This window comes from Talpa occidentalis, unplaced genomic scaffold (genome assembly GCF_014898055.3).
Source record: "Talpa occidentalis isolate TD23 unplaced genomic scaffold, MPIMG_talOcc4v2.1 talOcc4.17, whole genome shotgun sequence".
Taxonomy (NCBI): domain Eukaryota; kingdom Metazoa; phylum Chordata; class Mammalia; order Eulipotyphla; family Talpidae; genus Talpa; species Talpa occidentalis.
In genome coordinates, this window is record NW_023601754.1 from 33,812,576 (window position 1) to 33,835,314 (window position 22,739).

At 40.2% G+C, this 22,739-nt stretch overlaps 1 protein-coding gene across 4 annotated transcripts in view; it reads left to right on the forward strand.

The window, feature by feature from the left end:
• Positions 1-22,739, forward strand: part of CDH8 (cadherin 8) — a 376,083-nt gene that overhangs the window by 200,283 nt on the left and 153,061 nt on the right. For all 4 annotated transcript variants that reach the window (XM_054697070.1, XM_054697071.1, XM_054697072.1 and 1 more), the window contains 2 exons: positions 15,735-15,902; positions 20,996-21,183. In XM_054697070.1, the coding sequence (XP_054553045.1) occupies positions 15,735-15,902; positions 20,996-21,183 (356 nt within the window). The remainder of the gene's footprint in view (positions 1-15,734; positions 15,903-20,995; positions 21,184-22,739) is intronic.

Here is a 22,739-nt window from a genome sequence, read left to right on the forward strand (position 1 = left end):
TTGTACTAACCCTCTGTATGGTAACTCTCTATTAACTAGAATATTTCCTTCACTTTCCATTCTGACTGGATTTGCCTCCAGTTTGCCTCCTAGGAAGGTCAGGCAGTCTCTTGTTTACACAAGTCTAATTACCTCTGTCCTGGAGGGACACAGGAATTCCTTCCCTTATATGCTTGCCTCTCTAACTCAGGGTGTCATCACAGTGGATTTCAATATCCACAAATATCCTGGGCTAATCCTAGTTAAATGTGATCTATGTAGATGAGAACCACTGACAAGGATTAGCTCTTGGAGGCGTACGTCTGTCTCATTTATTTTCTGCAAGGTAAATACTCCTCTTGTGGCTTTACAAACAAAAAAGCTGGAGTTCAGAAAACCAGAGTTGTGAGCTGGGGCATCCTATTTCAAGGAGCATTGTGCATTGCAGTGCTGTCCCCTGCTTTCAAACGTGGAATGTAAGGCTCGTGAAGTTAGTCTCTGTATCTGTCTTCACTGCATCCTTAGCACCAGAACAGGGTTGATATAGAGTTGGGCTTCTTGGACACACATCTCTGACATAAGAGATTGCTTCCTTGCCAGTTAGTTAGCCATTCTCCCTCTTCTTCTTATTCTGTGCAAAATAGAGCCCAGGGCATTTTGTATTACCCATCAAAAAATGGGAGCTGAAAGGTGTTGACTATATGGGTGCAAATATGTTGGTGGGGGAAAAAAATTCTTTCAATATAAAAGAATAAATTAAGGACCTCCCTGGTGGTGCAGTGGTTAAAGTCTCAGCGCTATCAAGCTATCCCCAGCCGCTGCCACATGAGTTCGATCCCCAGCCAAGGAGCTGACCCACAAGGCATAGCATACGTCTCCTTACCTGCTGCTCCCCTCAGCAATGTATTTCAGTAGATCTGCCTGTTCTGCTCCCCACTCTGTCTCTGGTGAATCCTCTCACTCCCCTGCACCTCAGGCCTACAGTCCAGTTCTTATATGCATAAATGAATAAAATGAATCTTAAAAAAAAGAATAAATTAAATAGAAGCCCATGATAACATGCCAGAGCTAAAATGAGGGGAGAGTCTGATGCCGATGGAGCAAAGCTGACGAGACCTCTTATACAGTCACTCACCTAGTTAAGAGGAAACCAGGCAGCAGCATTGTCTGAGAAGAGGTATGAGGGGAGGAGGAGGTGAATTCTATTTTGAGAGATAATGTAAAAGAGAGAAGAGAAGTCACTCTGCTGAGAAGAAAGAGCCAGCAGCCCCATAGATGTATGTAGGAGGATTTCAGAAACGCAACTTGTGAAATGCAACAAGGAAGTCGAGGAGGGTGTTGCTGGAAAGGCACAAGCGAGGGGTGAGGAGATTGTCCAGGGCCACTTGTGAGGTCTGCGCCCTTCGAATAGTGCACACGTCAAGTGGTTGTGATTTGAAGTGGTTCGTATATGTAGTGCCTCTAGGTACTTGAATACTTTTGTACATGTCAGTGTTTTGCAAAGGTCTTTGACTAACAAGGAAAAAGACGTGGAAGCTTGTCTGGGGTAGGAAACCCCATACTATTTCTTTCTCACCCAGTCTTTCTTTCTTTTTTTTTCTTTTTTATTTATTTATTTTTTTATTTATTTATTTATTTATACAAGCACTGGGTACAGTCAGAAGCGCGGGAGGGTGAGAGAATTCACCAGAGCCAGAGCGGGGAGCAGAGCAGGCAGAAGGACCGAAGTACACTGCTGAGGGGAGCAGCGGGCGGCAGGAGAGGCCTGCGTGCCATGTGGGATCCTCCTCCGGTGGCCAGGGAGCAGCCGGGGATCGAACCGGCGCCGCAGAGGCCGCGGGCAGCTTCGCAACCCAGCGCTCAACCGCTGCGCCACCGGGGAGGCCCCCAGTCTCTTTCTTGATTCTTGCTTTGAGGAAACTGGAGCACATTTGTTAGGTATATTTGATACCCAGTGTGGCAGCTGCTGTAATGAAAGAGGACCCGCCCCATCCTGGACAAAACCCTCCCGCAGAAGCAGTCTGATGATCTCTGCCCTGTGCAAGGGCAACAGAAGCAGATTGTTGCTGCCCATCACAGAAGCCTTGGGTTGGGGGTTTATCATTAGGAAATTTACCCAGGAACATGCAAAAATCATCCATGTTGTTAAACATGCAATGATCCATGGGGCAAAGGCATGATTTTTTTTTTTAAAGATTTATTTATGCATACAAGAACTGGGCTACAGGCCAAAGGTGTGAGGGTGAGAGGATTCACCAAAGAGAGTGGGAAGAAGAACAGGCAGACTGACTGAAATACACTGCTGAGGGGAGCAGCGGGCATTTCAGGAGAGGTCTGCTGCGCCATGTGGGTAGCTCCATGGCTGGCTGGGGGATTGAACTTGTGCTGCAGAGGCTGCAGAAAGCTTCACAGTCCTGTGCTTAACCCCTTGCGTCACCAGGGAGGCCCAGCAAAGGCATGATTTATTAACCAGAAGTTTCTCTGAAAAATTGAAGTTGAGGATTTGGTTAATTTCAGAAATTATAGTAGTGTCTTACCTATTCTGTATTTTATAGATACTTCAAATCAGGATTAGTGGGTCAGTGGATATTCCCTGAGGGAAGAGAGGTGACTGAGGTGGTTTAGCACCTCTGGGTTAGAATTTTATGGCACTAAAAGAGGAAGAGCAGTGACTCTCTTTTGAGGCTAATGGGCAAGTTTAGCAAGCAGTGTACTCTGAAGTTAATGGCTAGTAATCATCTAGAACTTCCAAAGTATAAGAGAGACAATTAGGTGTAATGGGAAGTGCAAAGAGGAACATTCAAGCTGTTAATGGCTTAACCATGTTGAAATGCACCGAATATAAATAATTTAGCCCAGATGACAAAAGTTGATGTTTCTTCACCTTTTAGTGAGAACTGTAATAGTGACCTACCTGGATGTGAAATGTAAAGATGAGGTCATGGTGATAATAATTATAGACATCATGCAGGTGAATATGTACTCTTTGTTAATTGCTTCTCTGAGCAACATCTGAGCTCACAGACTTCGGACCTGTGTAGATTCTGGCACAAAGGAGACTAAACAAGATATGAAACATTATTATTTTATTGTTATTGAGCTTTACAATCATCTAGCAATAATGTATTTCTAGAGGTAGTTAGTGTAGTAGTGGTGATCAGCTAATTACTATTTTATTATTGCTAAAATATTTTACATGCATTATTTTCCACAATAATTATCTTAAGAAAACAAGAAATTATGGGGTAAACACTCGCTCTTTGTAACAGAAAACAGGGATCCTGCATGCCCCCAAATCCATGAATGGATCAAAAAGGTTTGCCTTATTATACAATGGATTATTACTCAGCCATTAAAAAGAAAAATTCATGCCATTTACAGCAACATGGATGGAGCTGGAAGGGATTATGCTAGCTGAAATAAGTCACAAGGAAAGATAAATACCAGATGGTCTCACTTACATGTGGAATATAGAGAAACCAAACAAAAGGTCAAGAAAAAATCAAAAGTAGCAAGCTGACCATAGAACTGAGGCATACAACAAAGGAGGGGGAGCAAGAGGGGTTAAAATAGGTGAGGGAAGAGCACAGGGAATATGGTGATGGTTCATGGGTGATATGGTAGTGGGAAAACTGTGGGGACTACATTGATGTAAGAAAAAAATAATGAAAAAAGCAAACAGGGATTCAAAGATGTCAAGAAATTTTCCCAGGTTATTTATAACACTTGCAAGTAGAAGGGCCAGACATCACACTCAATGTCTGATATCAAATTCTGGGCTCTTAACACACCATGTTCTTCTTGTCCATATTGGCAAGCTGTGATCAATGTGACATGCATCTGATGAAGATCTAGGGCCAAAAGTTCCTTTGAGGCACAAGAGGAATCAGGGCCTTTTACCACGTGGGGAGTTACTTCATTTTATTTAGGCTCAGATCTCAAGCCTAGTTCCATTTCTCCAGAGCTGTGTTTGATCTACTCTCCTACCCTGCCATCCTCATTTGCTTAAGTTCTGAATTGCTGGGAGAAAGCATCCAATTTTTTAGCGACTTTCACTTTGCTTTTTTAAACCACCCATACTTATTATACGTATAATTAGTTATTGGAATTATGGCTTAAGGAAAGAATAGCACCATCATGTTCTTCACAGAAATAATTCCACTTGATTGAGGAGTCCCTGCAAGTGTTTTCATTTAGGGGAAAAGAAATTTCACCTTAATTCTGAATAGGAATAATTGCAAGTATTTCAGTGTAACTCAAAATTGGCAATTTAAGTATCATCAGTTATTGGCTAGCCATGTGTTAATGTTGTAAATGGTGGTCTGTGCAGAGTTATTTAATAGGGAAATCCAGGAGCTACAGAAGCAACAGTCCATACTTGAAATCACTATGCACCCTGTGTGTAAAAAAACAGAGAAGGGCTGCCTTTGTTAATTCACGTACAACTATTTCATATGTTGTTCCATATGGATATGGATAGAGACATAGCAATGATCCACGCAGTGGGGTAATTAAGAAGTTATAGTTATTTAGTCAAAGAATATACAGCATTATGACAGGAAATTCACATGTAAGGAGCAATTTATACACATTGTGACACTTGAATGATCCTCAGTGGTCTGATTTAGGGCTTTTAAGCCCGCTCTTCTCTAGCAACAGTTTTCAAATACAAATGGGAAGGGTCACATAGTGGTTAATATATAAAATCCATATGAAAGAAGTCACGTCTGTCAAACAGATTTGTGTGAAGATGGTGTGCTAGCACTGGAGGAGATTGTTGGACCAATATCTTACTAAACACTATATGCAGATTTTTTTGGCAAAAGGAACATATATTATTAATATTTCATATCTATGATTCTAGAGACTCAGATGTGGGTCATCGCTTGACCCCAGTCTGTGTGACCTTCCCTAAGACCTTTCTTAATGCTGAATCACATCCTAAATCCCTAATATTCACATGATCATACATTTTCAAATCTGAAAAATGAGCTAAATTTCCCAATGAATGTTGTGGCAATATGTGGATGTCATATTTCTATAGTCACAGAAAGAAAGAAATAATAACAAAACTTCAATAATAGAAAGAGCAGATTATCATTGGCTAAGCACATAGATCAAAGCAACTGATTTCTCATGAATTCATATTCAATGAGTTAAAGTCATGAAATGTTATAAGGATACATAGCCCATTGGTACCACCTCCCATTTTTTTCACCAAATAATCCTAAGAATATCTGAAATATTAGACCACTGTCCTGCAAATGTACACTGAGACATTTAATCAATAACTCTAATATCTGTTATGAAATGGATAAAACATCTAGAGAAATGATTAGAAGTCCTGGGGATCTTTATTTATTTATTTAATTTTTTGATAGAGGCATGTTCTATTTATTTAATTTATTTGTTTGTTTGTTTTGTTTATACATGCACTGGGTACAGTCAGAAGCGTGGGAGGGTGAGAGAATTCACCAGAGTCAGAGCGGGGAGCAGAGCAGGCAGAAGGACCGAAGTACACTGCTGAGGGGAGCAGCAGGCGGCAGGAGAGGTCTGCGCGCCATGTGGGACCCTCCTCCGGTGGCCGGGGAGCAGCCGGGGATCGAACTGGCGCCGCAGAGGCCACGGGCAGCTTCGCAGCCCAGCGCTCAACCTCTGCGGCACTGGGGAGGCCCGGATCTTTACTTTTTTAAATATTTATTTATGCATATAGGAACTGGGGTATAGGCCAGAGGTGTGGGGGTGTGAGGATTCACCAGAGACAGAATGGGGAACAGAACAGGCAGATTGATTGAAATACACTGCTGAGGGGAGCAGCGGGCGAGTCAGGAGAGGTCTGCTGTGTCATGTGGGTAGCTCCCTGGCCGGGAATCAAACTTGTGCTGCAGTGGCTGCAGATAGCTTCATAGGTTGCACCTTAACACCTTGCACCAACAGCGAGGCCCAGCCCTGGGTTCTTTTAAACTGAAAAAACACACACTCACCTCCCTGGCATCTCATTATGTGCCAAATGTTTCCCATGGCAGATTATAACCAGCATGACCCCAAATTATTTCTTTTGCAATGGTATACAACAAACCTCCTCTGAGCCTTTGAAGGCACAAAGACTTGGGTTTGAATCTTGACACCCTCCACCTCCACTTAATGACTCTGTGGTTTTATCATAGTACCTGGTCCCTGGAGACATGAAATTCATGTCTTACAAGCTCCAGTTGCAAGACCCCAAAGCTGGTAGAAACAACTTCAGTTACCATTTTTTTTCTTGTCTTTCTTCCTCCTCCTACATTCCCTTCTACCGTCTCTCTTCCCCTTCGTATCATGTTTTTTCCCTTGGCATTTGTTGAGTAACAGTTATGTGCCACCTACTGTATTCAGTTCTGGACAAAGTTGAATGGGACATGGTTTCTGTCCACAGCAATTTACTATCAGGATAGGTTGAAATAATAGAGGAAAAGAAATGGTGAACTTGAGAAAAAACACACCAGTAAATGCTATGAGGAAGTTCCTTGCAGAGGTCTCCTTTCAATAGAAACAGAGTAATTAGTTTACCTGAGAAGGTTTCTTGGCTTTGCAGCACCAGAACAAGGCCTGAAAGGATGAACGGAATTTTAAGAGGGTCTACAAAAGGTGTTTTAAACAGCACTACCCTCACAAAGTGGTGGAGACTCCAAAGTATGTGGAATGTCTAAGAAAAACATCATAGTGTGAACATTTTGCAATATGTGCTGTTAAAAGATAAACTGAGGCATTGTAACAATTGTAAGAATTTATTTGAGCAATAGACTCAAATGGGCCAGCATCCAATCTAGCTTGCAGGAGGGAGCTCCTCCGAGCTGTGGAAAATGAAAGACTTTGACAGGTAGAAGGGAGCAGTACAAGGAAGTTATACTAGATTAAAAAAAAAAGTGAGTTGGTTATTGCGTTGGTAATTTTCTTGAAGGGATGGCAGGGGTCCATCAAGGAGAGTAGCTAAAGAGTGCTGATTCCTGATTGAGTGATTCCATTTCTAGGAGAGCTGAAACTGTAATTAAATTAAGTTTCCTTTGCTAATGTAGGGCTTAGCATGAGCAACTCCATCTTGAGCCTGTTGTATTGTTCTTCACAGTACAAATATTGAATCATTATTCTGTATGCCTGAAACTAACATTATATGTCATTTGTATCTAAAATTTTTAAAAGACATGTAGTATGTAGAATGTAGTAAAAGATGAGTTTGGGGGCCTCCCTGGTGGCGCAGGTGGTTGAGCACAGCACTGTGAAGCTGTTAGCCGCCTCTTCAGTTCTGGTTCGATCCCCGCCTGCCTCGGAGCAACCCACATTGCGAGCAGACCTTTCCTTGCCCGCTGCTCCCCTCAGCAGTGTATTTTGTCAGTCTGCCTGTTCTGTTCCCGGCTCTGTCTCTGGTGAATCCTCTCAACCTCCCACACATCTGGCCTGTACCCCGGTTCTTGTATAAAATAAATCTTTAAAAAAAAAAAGATGAGTTTGGGTGGAAATTATGTAAAGATTTGGATGCAAACTTTTTTGTGGTTACTTGGAAATCACTATCAGTTTTGAAGTTGATGGTGGATTTTATCTCTTTTAGCATCACTGAATTTAATCTTTATTAAATTTTTATTAATAAAAAATATTATCAGTATAAAAATTTATTGTCACTATACTGAGTATATTCAGTAATACCTCAATTGTATATGTATACATACAAGTATGCATATGTATACATTTATAGAAATGTAATTATTAAAATATATTTGTGACTACATATACACATATGGATGTACTTTTAAAAATAAATATAAAATATGTATATATTATCATATATTTCTGCATGCGTATCTACACTTTTATATCTACAGATAATATATAAAGTCATCCATTTCACTTTTTTACCTCTCGGAATAATGTCAAGATAAGCTCTTTTTTAGTACTTACTTTAGTACAACATTCTGGCCACGAGATTGGTGAAAGTCAGGGAGTTTTGGTGATCTCCCTGTGATCACATGACTGATAATACTTTTACATAGTAAGTTCTCGTCTCTCAAACCCCAGAGCCCATTTTCTAACAGATACATGTAACACTCCATATGAAGAATGTAGGGAGATACAAGGTTGGGGAGGGGGTCTGTAGGGGAGCAGGAATCTCTAGTTCCTTTATAAAGATACATCAAGTTATATTTATTTGTAATCTCTGCCAAATTTGTATAAGCACTTTACAATGCAGAATAATCTTGATATACATCATTTTTAAAATAAAATTTAAAATCTATTATGATTTATGTTGCTACATAATTATTTTTTTTGTGGGACCCTTGCCGGTGGCCGGGGAATGAACCCACCCTATAGAGGCTGCTGGCAGCCTCGCAGCCCAGCGCTCAACCACTGTGCCACTAGGGGAGGCCCAGTTGCTACATAATTTTTAACATCTGCTTAAATAATATTGGATGCCTTTGATCTCCATAACTGTACCCACTAAGTTATCATTTCCCTACTGCTGCATATTTTAGTTGGTTGCCTTTTAAAAAGTAATATAAAAAAAAAAGTGAACACCTTAATCTGAAGATTTGAGGGGCCGGAGGAAAGCAAAATTCATGATTTCCTTGAAATAAGCTCTCAGTTTTAAAACTACTATATCAGATGATACCGTCAAACTTGATGTCTGCTGCATTTAACCAATTTGCTTTACAATTATATTGTTGAATTTTCCAAGTGCACTATGTCCAAATCTAGAGAATTTCATCTACCCATCTCACCATCCATCCATCCATCCATCCATCCACCCACCCACCCACCTTATTCATAAGTTATCAGAAATACTGGGAGATTTTTTTGAACTCTATGGAGGGCTGAACAGTTTTCTAATGTATTTAGATGTTTCACTTTCTTTTTTGTGATATGTCTATGCAGGTTTGGCACTGCTATGAAGCTGTTACTGAGTGCTAAGGTGGGCAAGTGCTGATTTATATCCTGTGTCCCTCATATCTGGCGTCAGGAGTACAAATCTACAGTTGGCAAAAAATATGGAGGCAATATATGACCCCCAAAATAACTTATCCTGGTAAATTTGTACCACTTCGCCTCCTTAGTAAAAGACCCTTTTTCACAGATAGTAAAATGATAATTGCATATTGGATTGGCAAGAGTTTGGGGGGAATAACAAAGCCAGTGGTTTCATAACCAGGATAATGTGTTCGACAAGTCTTATTCAAAAAAGAAGTCTAGCACAGCATTTTATATCAACTGCAATCTTTGAACGGCACAATCTGGGAGACCCGCAAAGAGTGAATTACAGTAATCAGCCTTCAAAATGACAAAGGAGTTAATCAGCAACTCCTTGCCTTTCTCCTAAAGCCTCTCAATCTGGTGATATCACAGAAATTATAAAAAGAAGTCTTCGTGACAGATACAAAATGCTTCTCAAATGATAACACCAAAGACAATGGGAAGAAAAAAAAACACAAGTTTAAAATTTTTGAGATGACTGAAACTGGATTCTAATCAAAAGTACTCCCTGGATGATGAGACATGAGGAACAGCTGTTTAGCACTTAGGAAGAATTTAGGCCAGTCTAGGATTTAAATTCTTAAACTTCTGCACCAGGGAAATCTCCATTTGATTGAATAAAGTTAAGATAAAACCATGTCTTTTAAATACAGGAGAATTGAGCATATCAGCCTATTCACAGCAAGGTAATGAATGCCAGTTTTAGAGCAAGATATACTCCCCCGCCCTTAGTCTCCTCTCAGGGTTCAACTCCAATCCCATCCCTTCTCGCTCCAATCCCCAGTGCCAGGTTCACAATCTCCATTGAATTTAATTCGTGGAGAATGGACTGTTCTCATTAATTGAATTTTTTGATTAGATTAGATTTCTGAAATGAAGTTCCAGGGAAACTCTTATAAAATGTAATTGTTTACATTCCCTCTTCTGAGTCTACTCTGCAGTTAATGTTATTGAGAATCTACCAGGACAGGCTCATCCTCCTGAACACCAATTGTGCTTTTTTTGGTCTCAAAATGTTAGAATCCCCATTTTCAGGGAATGCTTGTCCCAGAATGTTCTGTCATTTACCCAAGGGTAACAAGTTAAGGAGTTGAAATCTAAACCTTAGATTCTATTCCTGAGTTGAAAATTTAGAGAAGTCACATACAAAAAAGTATACTATTTCTTTGCTGTGTAATGCCACGTCACATCCTGAAATGTCCATGCTTAAAAAAAATTTAAAAACTTCATTAATTTTCTTTTTGTGCATGTATGAGGTTATCAAATACCTGCCTCAAGGAGTTTTGTTAACTACCCCATGATAAAGCATTTTGTCACATGGCTTGCCATAATAGCAAAATACTAACTTGTTGCCCAATTGGTGTAATGGAAATTTAAATGTAATATTTAAGCTTCTGAACACATGGCTGGGCTTTGAGAGTATCTGACTGGAAGCCAGAGGGGAGGTAAGTGCTGCTTTTGCTTGACCACTGTGAAAAAAAGGACATAATTCATGTTTTGAGCAATGGGAAGCTATTTAAAATTAGCTCCATCAAAAGGTGTTTTAAATTAGTTTATTTTGGTAAAAGGGACATAGGGACCTCCCATCTGTGGTTTTAGAATCAAAGTTAAAAATGCATTTAGCTGAGGATTTAGACACTTTTTATTATTTCATAGGTCAAAATTTTTGACTTCTCAAATCTGAGAGGGAAAATAACCTAATTACTAAATTTTCTGCTTCATGTTAGGTGATGTTGAATAGCAAACTATATTTTATTAAATATAGAGGTTCTCTCTTATCTACAAAAAGGAAAAAAACAAAAAAGCCTGGAGCTACTAGTGCTTGGGAGAATATGTGAGCCAAATTCAGGGGAGAAGTAGAAAGAACTTTTAAGGCAGTTTTTAAGCTTCTATTTTAGGCGTTTATCAACAGCTTGCAGTATCTATGCAAGTGAAATGATCTGCCTTTGGAATAGGAATTTTAAAAAGTCAAGTAACATGTATAGATATGCCCCAACACAAAGAAAAAAAAATGGAAAGGTCAAGGGCATTTGTGGTTTTTCCTATTCTGCCTTTCTAGCTGCAAGGTTGCAGGAAAAATGTTCCAGAAATTCTATCTTGGATTTTCTAATGAGTTGCTGCTAGTTGTGAGGTTGAGACTAGAGGCAGTAGGCTCAGGAAAAGCAGAAGTTGTTCATTATACAGTTTGTACTGAAGCCAATTAAGTGCTGCATGCCCTAAAGAAATCTTGGAGAGGCTCCCTGCTTAACTTAGAACTCAGGAAACGTGCTCGAATATTGTATAAAAAGAGGAAATGCATTGACTCCCAGATGTGCAACTTCCCAGCTGGGTCATCTTGAGCAACACACTTGCCTGGAGTAGGCATTACTACGTTCTCATTTTACAGGTAAGGATATCAGAACCTGCTCTGAGTCTCAAGAAGTGATTCAACTGGTACATGTTTTTTTTTTATTGAAGTGTGTTTGACCTGTAGATGTCTGTGTAAGAACATGCTGGAAACATGTTTAACGTCAGTATCCTAACCATATCTTCTAGGGTCCTGGCAGGAATGGGGTGATTGAGGAGCTTTTAATGAAGGGAATATTGACCAAAGTATGACCAGGTTAAGACTGTGAATCAAGGGATAGTGAAGCACCCTGAGATTAGCAACAGCAGTACCACCATCACCCCTAGACCTTAAGGAGCAAGGAATGGTGCAGGTACTGGATATTAAAGGTTTGCTGGAGCAATGCCCCATGATAATAAACATAGAATGGCTAATCTTGTGATTGAGATGTTTGAGGCATCTTACCCTTGTCCATTCTTATAATCTCCTAGAGTGCAAAAGTAGAACAGTTCTTTGAGCAGTCCACAATGGCCACCTTCCCATACCAAGAGCAGGTGGAGAATGGGGGAGAGTGGGTCTGGAGGAGGAGTTGGAGAATATCACTCTAACTTCCACCCAGATTAACACTAAATAACTTGTGATGGGAAAGGCAAAAGGGAAAGATAAACAGCAGAGTTGGGTAGCTACTGTGTGCTTGCAAAGAATGTTGCATGAATGAGCTCACATAATCTTAGGAGTACCCACAATGAGAGGCTAATTATTATCTCTGTTTGAATATTGAGCCCTGATGGGTTGAATAAATTATTAATGTCAGTCACAGAGCTAGTAAGTGTACGAATAACATGAAACACCAAAGTTGAATGATGTCAGTATGATGGAGCATTTATCCAGGCACCTGATTGTGTCCGTCACATAGTCGTAGATTGTGTGAAGTTGTGTATCTATATAGTGATGGCATAAACTTTCTGTAGTGGCTTTCTTGAAACCCACACAGTTCTTGTCTTGTTTGGTCAGTAAAGCTCTACAGCATGATATTTCACTCAGACTCTGATACAACACACACAGACATTACACACACAAATAGACATTCTCAGATATGCTATTTTTATTTAGGTCTCAAAACTATTTCAATTTCAAGTGTCTGGGAGATATCACAGTCTTTTTTTAACTTCTACTTAACAACTTATACTTAACTTATATTCCCACTATATATATGGTAAATATATACACACACATATACATTCATACATACATACATACGTGAGAATATTACATACCAATTTTCTCTGTCTCTGAGGAAACTGTAAAAATTTCTTTCATTCAACTAAGCTGAGAAAATTCATGGGTAAACCTCAACCCATTAATTTCTTTGAGAAAAGTTACAGCCTTCCTTGAGGATGTAGATCCATTTTCTCTGACTGTCAGAGGTTCTGTGTCCAATTCCAAAGTCCAGTGGATGTTTTTAATTTATGTTGACCTTAGAATGTCATGATATCTAAACTTTTAAATACTCCTGTCAATATCACTAGGTTAAGGCAATTCTCTAATCTTTCCTTCTAGAATTGGGTCTATTCTGGTTTATGAAAAATACCTGAGCATCCAAGGGGGATTGATTCCTGACTCCCCATGGACATAAAACCTATGGATGCTTAAATCTTACCTAAAAATTGATACCATTTGCACATAAGCTACACACATCCAATTGTACACCTTAAATCATCTCTAGGCTAGGTATAATGCCTAAAATAATGTGAATACTATGTGTAGTTATTATATTGCATTGTCTAGGGAATAACAAAGAACTCTGTACATGTTCACTGCAAACACATTCATTGCAGGTCTAAGTACATAGTCTTCATTTTATTTATTTTAAATTTTTTTTAAAGATTTATTTATTCATGCATGCAAGAACTGGGGTACAGGCCGGAGGTGTGGGGGATGAGAGGTCTGCTGCGCCATATGGGGAGCTCCCTGGCCGGGAATTGAGCTCATGCTGCAGTGGCTGTGGATAGCTTCATAGGTGGTGTCTTAACCCCTTGTACCACCAGGGATGCCCCAGAGTGTCCATTTTAGACCTGTGGTTGGTTGAACCCAGGCTTGGGGAGCCAATAGTTAGGGAGCATCAACTGTGTTTGCATAGCAAAGGACCCATCTTGGCATCTTATCCTGCTAATCATGAGGTTTTCTTTGTGTTGTTGTTGCTGTTTTTTCTCATGGGCTAACTTTCCCCTCAACAGCATCTCACAATGGTACAGATCTGTGATTGTTATATTTCCATTTCTCTTCTGTTTCTGCTTATAACCATCTAAGTATGATCTGTTGAGTTCTATTACATGATCAAATCCTTAAACAAGCCATTGTATTGAAAATAGTTTTATGTTGCTATCAGTATTTACAAATAAGCAGGGTTATCCAACTCCCTCAATGGGAAGCTCTGATATAAAAATGGTTTCAAGGTCTAATAAATTGCATAAGAACTCACAGCTCTTCCCAGACACGGCTTCCTCCCTGCGTGGATTAGATTTCTCTGGGCACTCTTGCGCCTCACCTGCTACTCAAGTGATTCAGGGACTTGAACTTGCAAACCTTTTTACAGATAGATGATTTAATTAGAGTGTATGGGTCCAAAAATCCGGATTACAACTTCAGAGTAGCTGAGAAAATGGCTCATTCTCAATTTGAACTGAACATTTACAACATCCCTGGGGTGAGAAGTAAGAGGGAATTGATCTTTTTTTTAATGCATAAGAATATTTTTGTTTTGGTATTATTTGCTTATTTATTTATTAGATGCAACAATGGTTTATACTGTCAGTATAAATCCTGGCTTTTATTTGGGCCAGAGATGTAGCATTACAATTTATTTTTTTATTAACAGTCTTTTAGAAATATGGGGTTGGGGCATCTGAGGATATAGAGTTTATTAAAAATGCAATATTCAGAAAAATAGAGTGTCATCATAATAAAATATCTGATAGTTGTTTGAAGTGAAAATCTTAAGGGACTACCCTATTCATTGCTAGGAAAATGCCTGTTAACTCATTATACATTCATAAATGAACATTTATGCAGCTATAGGAAGTATTGTAAAGTTGAACCTCTCTCTGTGCTATCAAGATCTCAAAGATATCCATTGTGTGAGAAAAGAAAGTCCTAGAACAATGCTTCTATAATGATTATATTTGTGGTTGAATTTCTTTAAAAAAAAAAAAAAAGATTATTTATGCAAACAAGAGCTGGGGTGTAGGCCAGAGGTGCAGGGGGTGAGAGGATTCACCAGAGACAGAGTGGGGAACAGAACAGGTGGATTGACTCAAATACACTACTGAGGGGAGCAGCAGGAGAGACAAGAGAGGTGTGCTGCACCATTTGGGAAGCTCCTTGGTTGGGGATCGAACTCATGTTGCAGAGGCTGCAGATAGCTTCGGAGTACTGATGCTTAACCCCTTGTGCCACCAGGAAGGCCCCTGTGGTTGAATTTTATTTGCTTAGTTCATGCATATTTGTGTGGCCTGGGTATTATGCGCACTTCTAATTGTTACTAATATGTGTCTATGAAAAGTGGGGTGAAGATAGGGAAAGGATTAAAAGAAGATTTTCAAAATAACTTCAGGAGTATCTAAGCAAATCTTGAATCTTTAACAAGAATATTAAATTACTCGTGAAACAAAGACAGGTAAAAATCTCGAAAATATGGCAACATAAAACAACATTTTAGCACTAACAATTTCATGTTCTTTTGTACGGTCATATGTGTTATCCCCCCTTTTCTATATTTTCCAATTTTTCTAAATTTTTACTACATTTACAATGGAAAAAAAATCACTAAATAATTAAAGGACAAATATAGTTGAATAGTAACTTAGGATTTAAGACGCTTGACTATATTAATTCTGATTGGTGTTTTATTCATCTGAGTTGATTCTAATAATGCATTTCTTTCTTTCCTCTAATGTATTTGTGAACTTCAGAATAATTTGTCTTTGACCTCAGCGCCTTCAAGCTATTTCTGTATTTACTCCTCTTGATGGGGCATGGGAGTAGGTGATAAATTGTAAGATTCTTTCACTTCCAGGGTTTTCCTGGGTAGGTGCGGCTGTGTTATGCTTTATACTTTAATTTTGTAAACAAGAGTATGCCATTCAGTTTACTTTCTAATGTATATTTTTGCATGTTCATTTTGATACATTATAAAAAGTAATTTTGCAAGTTATCAGTTAATGTCTGTGACAAAAATCTTTCTCAGAGTTGGCATCACAGATGCACACTAGTTAAGTGTCAAAGTAAAACAGAAAATTATCTGAGTGGAGACGTGATGTATGCGCGCGTGTGTGTGTGTGTGTGTGTGTGTGTGTGTGTTTGCGATTCACATCATGATTGCTGAATGAGCTACCAGCCTAAAAGACGTTCTCGTATTTCTCCCCCTCAGCAATTATAAAAACTGCCCTTCCGAACATGGACAGAGAAGCCAAGGAGGAGTATCTGGTCGTTATCCAAGCCAAAGATATGGGAGGGCATTCTGGTGGCCTGTCTGGGACCACGACACTCACGGTGACCCTTACCGACGTGAATGACAATCCTCCAAAATTTGCCCAAAGTAAGTGAATTCCCTGCTCTGAGAGCTAAGGATCTGAGTGTGATGATTTCATTTGAATTTATATTCTGGTTTTCAGTGTCATCCAAAAGCTTGATCATAATCATTGATGATGGGCATATTACACACGGAGTGTAGCAATGTATACAACAACCCTCCTGTCATTTGAGTACTAAATGCATCTCCATTTTACAGATTTCCAAGATGTTCAGGCAATTTTCAAATATCAAGCTTGCAGTTAATGAGTGGAATTGAGAATGAGCTTGTCTGGCTGCCAGTCACATGCCGATTTCTCTATTCTATGGTACCTCCCATGAAGAAAACTTGAGACAATGATTAAAACGCAGTGCAGACATTGCTCTGTCAATCATCCCACTTGGTGGATAAAAGAAACTAGATCTTCTGTGTCTGAAGTGCAGATATGTCGCACGCTTACTGCAAAACATGTGCTCCTCCCTCCTGGGAGGGGCAGGAGGAGGGATACATCAATGCTCACTGACTCCCAGTCCCTCCTGAAGCCCTTGCTCTGACTCAGAAACCTGTGGACTGTGTTCTCAGCAGCTGCCATCAATGAATCAGGGAGTCAATCATTAATTGCCAACTTCCCTGTACTCTTAGAGAACACTCATCTGCTTGGTACTGTCCAAGTAATCTGATACAGAAGCTGATTTAGGAAAATCTTTCTGATATGGAGATTCCTGATTTGAGATGTGATATGTGGAGATTAGCTGGAACAAAGTGAAACCATTGCAACTGGAGGGGAAAAGTTGTCCAAAAAGGACTGACCTGAATGAGAAATGAAGGCATTTCATGGCAGCTGGACCACACAGTTTGGGGAGTTCATTCAGGCAGACCTTAGCTATCCTTGGATTTTTAATACCATGGTCTTTATCTTAAGATCTCTGGATAGTCACTAAAGGTTCATAAATTATAAGTTAAGTAGTAGGAGTGAAACCTGGTCTTCTTCCAGTGTCATCTCCACATGGCAGTCAGCTGGGTGGGGGGGGGATTTTGCCATCATTCATGTGAAAGGTGAACATCACCCCACCATGCAAGGTGGTTGCCATAGAAGTGGAGAAAAGTATACACATGTGATAGACATTCGTGAGTGAATGGGGACATGAATCTAAGGAGAGATTGCATTTTTTCAGCCAAGGAGGTAAGTTATCATATTGCTGACTTGAAAAATTGGATGCATGCAGTGATAATTGCTGAAATAAGAAATGCCACAGGGTATTTTTTTTTAATTTTTTAAATTTTATATATTTTACATCATTTTTCATTTTTGCACAATGTATGCATCTTCATCTTGGTTACAGTCCCCATACAATTCCCACCCCCCATGTTTTGATCCTACTCCTACCCCCCACCCCCTGTATTGTGTCTCTGGTTTATAGTTCCTTGTTGATTTTGATTTTTACTTTATTATAAAAAGAAAGAAAAAAGAGGGGGTAGGGAGAGAGAGAAAAAGAGAGAGAGGGAAAGGAGAGAAAAGATGAACATAGAGAGAGGAAAGGAAGAGAAAGGGAGAAGATGAGAGAGATGGGCTTGAAAATGACATGTTTGAGGCATCTTTGAGGTTTCATCTGCAGAAATATCAAGGTAGAAAGAAAAGATTAATTTTCATTTAGAATTTTCACATCTGGCCATTCATAAATCAGTAAACCAGACAACAATGCAGTTCTTTTTAAACAAAATTACTGAAATGGGGACTACCATTTCTCTCTTCTTTTCCCCAACTCTTATATCTCCTTTTTAGTTAAAATTACAGTTAATGCTCTAATATGCATCCCTTCTTTATTACAAAATGATTGTTTCAATTTGCCAATGGCAAATGAGTTTCAAAAGTGTTCCCTTGGGCCTCCCCGGTGGCGCAGCGGTTGAGCGCTGGGTTGCAAGGCTGTCCGCAGCCTCTGCAGTGCTGGTTCGATCCCCGGCTGCTCCCCGGCCACCGGAGGAGGGTCCCGCATGGCGCGCAGACCTCTCCTGCCACGCTGCTCCCCTCAGCAGTGTATTTTGTCAGTCTGCCTGCTCTGTTCCCCACTCTGACTCTGGTGAGTTCTCTCACATTCCCAAGCTTCTGACTGTACCCAGTGCTTGTATAAATAAATAAATGAATCTCTAAATAAATAAATAAACAAATAAAATTTTAAAAAAAGTGTTCCCTTTCTTAGAGGTAATAGCTGTGAACTGTTATCGCAGTGATGGAGATGATGACAGTGGGCAGAACAGGAATGGATAGAATAATGTTCCATTTGCTTGTTTTCCCAAGGCTCCCTGATGCAGACTGGAAGCAAGGTGTGAGCCCTTGCTGGCTTATTTACTTAACAAGCATACCTAAAGGAATCCTCAAACCTTATCTGGAATGTTACATTTGAAGAAAATGGAATCATTATACCAGTTATGAGGGAATTGGGAGACTTTTGTTCTACATGATGATTTTCAGCACCTACTGTATGACAAACCTATTTGGAAAATGCTTTTGTTCCCCAACAACATAATGTCATGATTTTAAGAAATCGTTTTATTTTTATTTGTTGAAGTAATGGGTTGACATTGTTGTTTGTATTTGGAGGGTATAGAATCCCTCCCTTCAGGTTAGTTACCATTGTGCTCCCACTACCAAAGCACCCCTAGTCCACCACCATAGTCCACTGTGCCCCCTTCCCACTTAGTCCTTGTTCCTTCCCTTCCCACACCCCCTCTAAATGTTACAGGACAGGGAGAGGGGCAGCCCAGACCCTGCAAACGTGCCTGCTCTAAAAAGGTTCTGCCATCTGCCGCATCAGCACAAACATATGAGACTTTAATGAAAAGGAACTTTAATACAATTAGTAAACAATACAGGAAAGGCAAAGAATATAGTTTCTAAATCAAGTGCCCAAAGTTACCCATCCCCTTGTGGGGAAAAGTCCACCCAAACAGGATTGGCCCAGAGCAAGGCCTGAAAGCCTGCCACAAGTCTAAAGCATCTTCCAGTGGGGACTCACAGAAAAGGATCAGAAACAACCAGACAAGTCTGGAAGGAAAAGAGCAAAATCAAAATCAAGATAAAAACCACCATGGTCACCTCCCCACGGGTTTCTCACCCACATCTGTGTCACCCAGTCCACGACCAAAAGGCAAACATGCTTTCTTCACGTGTCTCTCGGCCCATGTGCCTCCTCCAGGTCTCCTTCTGGTTCCATCCTGCTTCCTTCCTTCTCAGTCTCCTCTGCAGCTGCTTCTCCCTGCTCATCCCCGCCCTTCCTTAGGTGGGCCAGGAAATCTGGAATCTCCCCTTTTCCTTGGGAACACCCTGTTTTATCAGTTCTATAGTCAGTTTTCAAGAGTTAGTTTTTGAGTTTGGCTTTATCTAACCCTTTGTTTGGTTTCCTCTAGATTCCACATCTAAGTGACACCATCTGGTATTTGTAAAGACAACTTGATTTCATCATTAAATAGAAGTATATTAGTATTAGAAGTATTCTTTATCCATCATCTGAAATCATCTTGTTATTTTGGGTAAAATGAGCTGTAGTTTATCAAAGGGACTCAGTGTCTGAGTTCAAACTACAATTGGATAACATTCTTCAGATTTAATTTTTCCTTTTGAGTTTATCGTTCACTGAATGTTTAGTTTCCTCTTGTTTTTGTTGCAATGGGAATAAACCTCCTGGTTGTCTGAGTTTGGGTTCCCCAGAAACAGGCACTGACTAAGACATGAATTTGATTGTAAGTAGTTTATCTTGGAGATGATCCCAAGGAATACCTATAGGGAAGTGAGGGTGTGAGAGAGAAGGAAGAGAGCCAATAATGTATATTATCAAGACAGCTACCACTGAGGGGAAATTCTGGAACACTGTAAATAAACACAAGAAAAGAGCTAATGCAATGCTACTCTACTAAAAGGAGGAGGAGCCTGGAATTTGATATGCTAACTCTTGTGATATGCTAACTCTTGAGTCTTCATTGGCTGCTTCTGTGGGGCCATTAACTCTCCCACAGTTCTGACAGGCAGTGGACAAAATGGGTTCTGGCACCAGAGAAACCTTCAGGCAAATAAATGCAGAAATTGTCAGTGATTTCTTGGGTAGCTGTACCCTGAAAAGATAATGCCAGGGTAATGGTTGGGGTACCAACAACTTCTTCTATACCAGTGAAAATGGGTGACACCAATACAACAAGTGAGCTTTGTGAATAACAATGGGACTGATGTCATTAATTAGACACTTTTTTACTGCCCCCATAGGAGAATGGGCTTACACTGTAATTGCATTTTGCCTAGAGAGTTTTGAAGGTAGGATTTTGGTCTTCAGAGCATTGAGGGCTTTAGTAACAAGAGGAGTGTTTCATGTGTGTGAACAGCTTGCTGCAGGGCACAGCAGAAGCTTAGTAATTGGATTTTATCAAAAATGGTCCACAAGTCTGTAAATATAAAGGTAACTTCAAATGTGACTTTCAGTATGTTATACATTGCATCTTTCTGTGCTGAAATTAGCTTAATATTTTATGTTGGGCAACAATGAATATCCCCATGGGCTGCCAAAGTGATTATACAGCAAATTGGAAAGAACATTCTTATGGGCTCGCAGATACCCTGATATAACTGCTCCAAATTTATACTTGGTAAACATATGGTTGAATAAATTCCATAGTCTTGACGAGAGATCACTACTTCTGGGAACTATTTGTCTCTGACTCATTAAAAAAAAATGTATATTCTACAGTAAAAGGGATATTTTTATCTTTCCCATTGCTATGTTGGTAGCCTCTGCAGGAAAACCCAGCACAAAGAAGCTGTCCACAAGGGACTGTGGTGGAGGACTATGGGTGCTTTGGTGGTGGGGGAGCTAAGGTGACCACACCTGAGGATAAAGCTTATATTGTCAAAATGTTAACACGTACAATGGTATTTCACCAAAAAAATGAAATTAAAAAATGTATGTGTGAAAGAAGGAAAAAAAGTTTTCCAACCATCCAAAATGAATAACAAGGAAAAAATTAATTGATAACCCATTCTCAATAAAAATAAAGTATCTAATAAATTTTTTGCTAAATGAATTAATGGAAGAATGGAATATGTGCGATTCTCAGGGTGTCTGCTCTCTTCTAAGGTCTGTATCACTTCTCAGTACCAGAGGATGTGGTTCTTGGCACTGCAATAGGGAGGGTGAAGGCCAATGATCAGGATATTGGTGAAAATGCACAGTCATCCTATGACATCATTGATGGAGACGGAACGGCTCTCTTCGAGATCACTTCTGACGCCCAGGCCCAGGATGGCATTATAAGACTAAGAAAGGTAAATGAAGGAAGATGATGAAACTTGGGTTTTGAAGTTTGTGGAGGTTGGGTGAACTCCCTGACATATCTTGATGCTGGTAGAGCTTTAGCTTCTTTATTTGCATAGAACTGGGGTGCAGCACAGAGGTGTGAGGGTGAATGGATCCCCCAGAGACAGAGTGGGAAGCAGAACAGGCAGATCCACTGAAATACACTGCTGAGGGGAGCAGCAGGCGAGTGAGGAGAGGCCTGCTGAGCCATGTGGGTCAGCTTCCTGGCCGGGAATTGAACTCAGGCTTTAGAGGTGATAGTGCTGAGACTTAACCCCTAGCCCACCAGGGAGGCCCGGTTTAGCTTTTTTAGCCTTGAAAAAGTACAGTCCTTTAGCACCTCATATTCCTTGACCCCACTTAAATTTCAGTAAAGCACTGGTAAACCCTTCCCATGGTGGTGAAAGCCTCCCATCCCATTCAGTATTTTTCTCCTGGGTCTGTCTCGATGCTTTTTACTCCTCTGCAGAGAGCTGCTTCATTCCTGTACAGAGCTCTCCAGCTATCTGAAGGCAGTCCTCAAACAGTGAGGGACAGAGATTGAAGAACAGCTTCTATTCTTTGCAGAAATTATTCTGAAGTATAGTGTCCATGGCTCATAAGAAGGTAGAAGCTGGGCCTCCCCGGTGGCACAGCGGTTGAGCACTGGGTTGCAAAGCTGCCCGCAGCCTCTGCAGCGCTGGTTCAATCCCCGGCCGCCAGGCAAGGGTCCCACATGGCACGCAGACCTCTCCTGCCGCCCGCTGCTCCCTTCTGCAGTGTACTTCGTCACTCTGCCTGCTCTGCTCCCCGCTCTGGCTCTGGTGAATTCTCTCACCCTCCTGCACTTCTGACTGTACCCAGTGCTTGTATAAATAAATAAATAAATCTTAAAAAAAAAAAAAAAAGGAGGTAGAAACCATAGTTGCCCACAGAGGTGGCAAATCCTATGGCCTTTAATCCTCCTCTGTGTCACTCTCCTCATGTCTGTGTTCTTGCCTCAGGGAATATCTCCACAAAATAGGTTGAAACTTCCTAAGTCTTTATTGGAGACTTTCAGGGAAACTCAAGGACAGGGCAGTAGCTTCAGTTTTCCAGCTAGTTCTAGCACAGGGAGGACAAGCTACCTGCTACCATGGGGTGCTCCAAATTGCACATCAGAAGTCCAAGAATGATGGTAAATGATGACTCATTTTTGAAAGAAACATCTCCATCAATAGTACAAACAATAGCTGACAGTTTGCAACTCCTTTTGCTGGCAACCACTTTGCTGTTGTTGTGTGTTTGTGTGTGTGTATGAGGGTCGGTGTCTACACAATAGTTTCCATATTTACATCTCAACATGTCTTCATTCCTTAAAAAATGTGTGCAACACATTTTATTCTTTCATGGACACACATTTGCAAGGAAAAAAATACCTTTCATGCTCATCAGGAGTATTTTGTTCAATATTGTTCCTCGTGAACAATAGTCATGAAATAGTACAAATAAATTTTTAAGTAGCTTTACTTGTTCATATAGAAGAAGAAAGATGGTGGACCATACT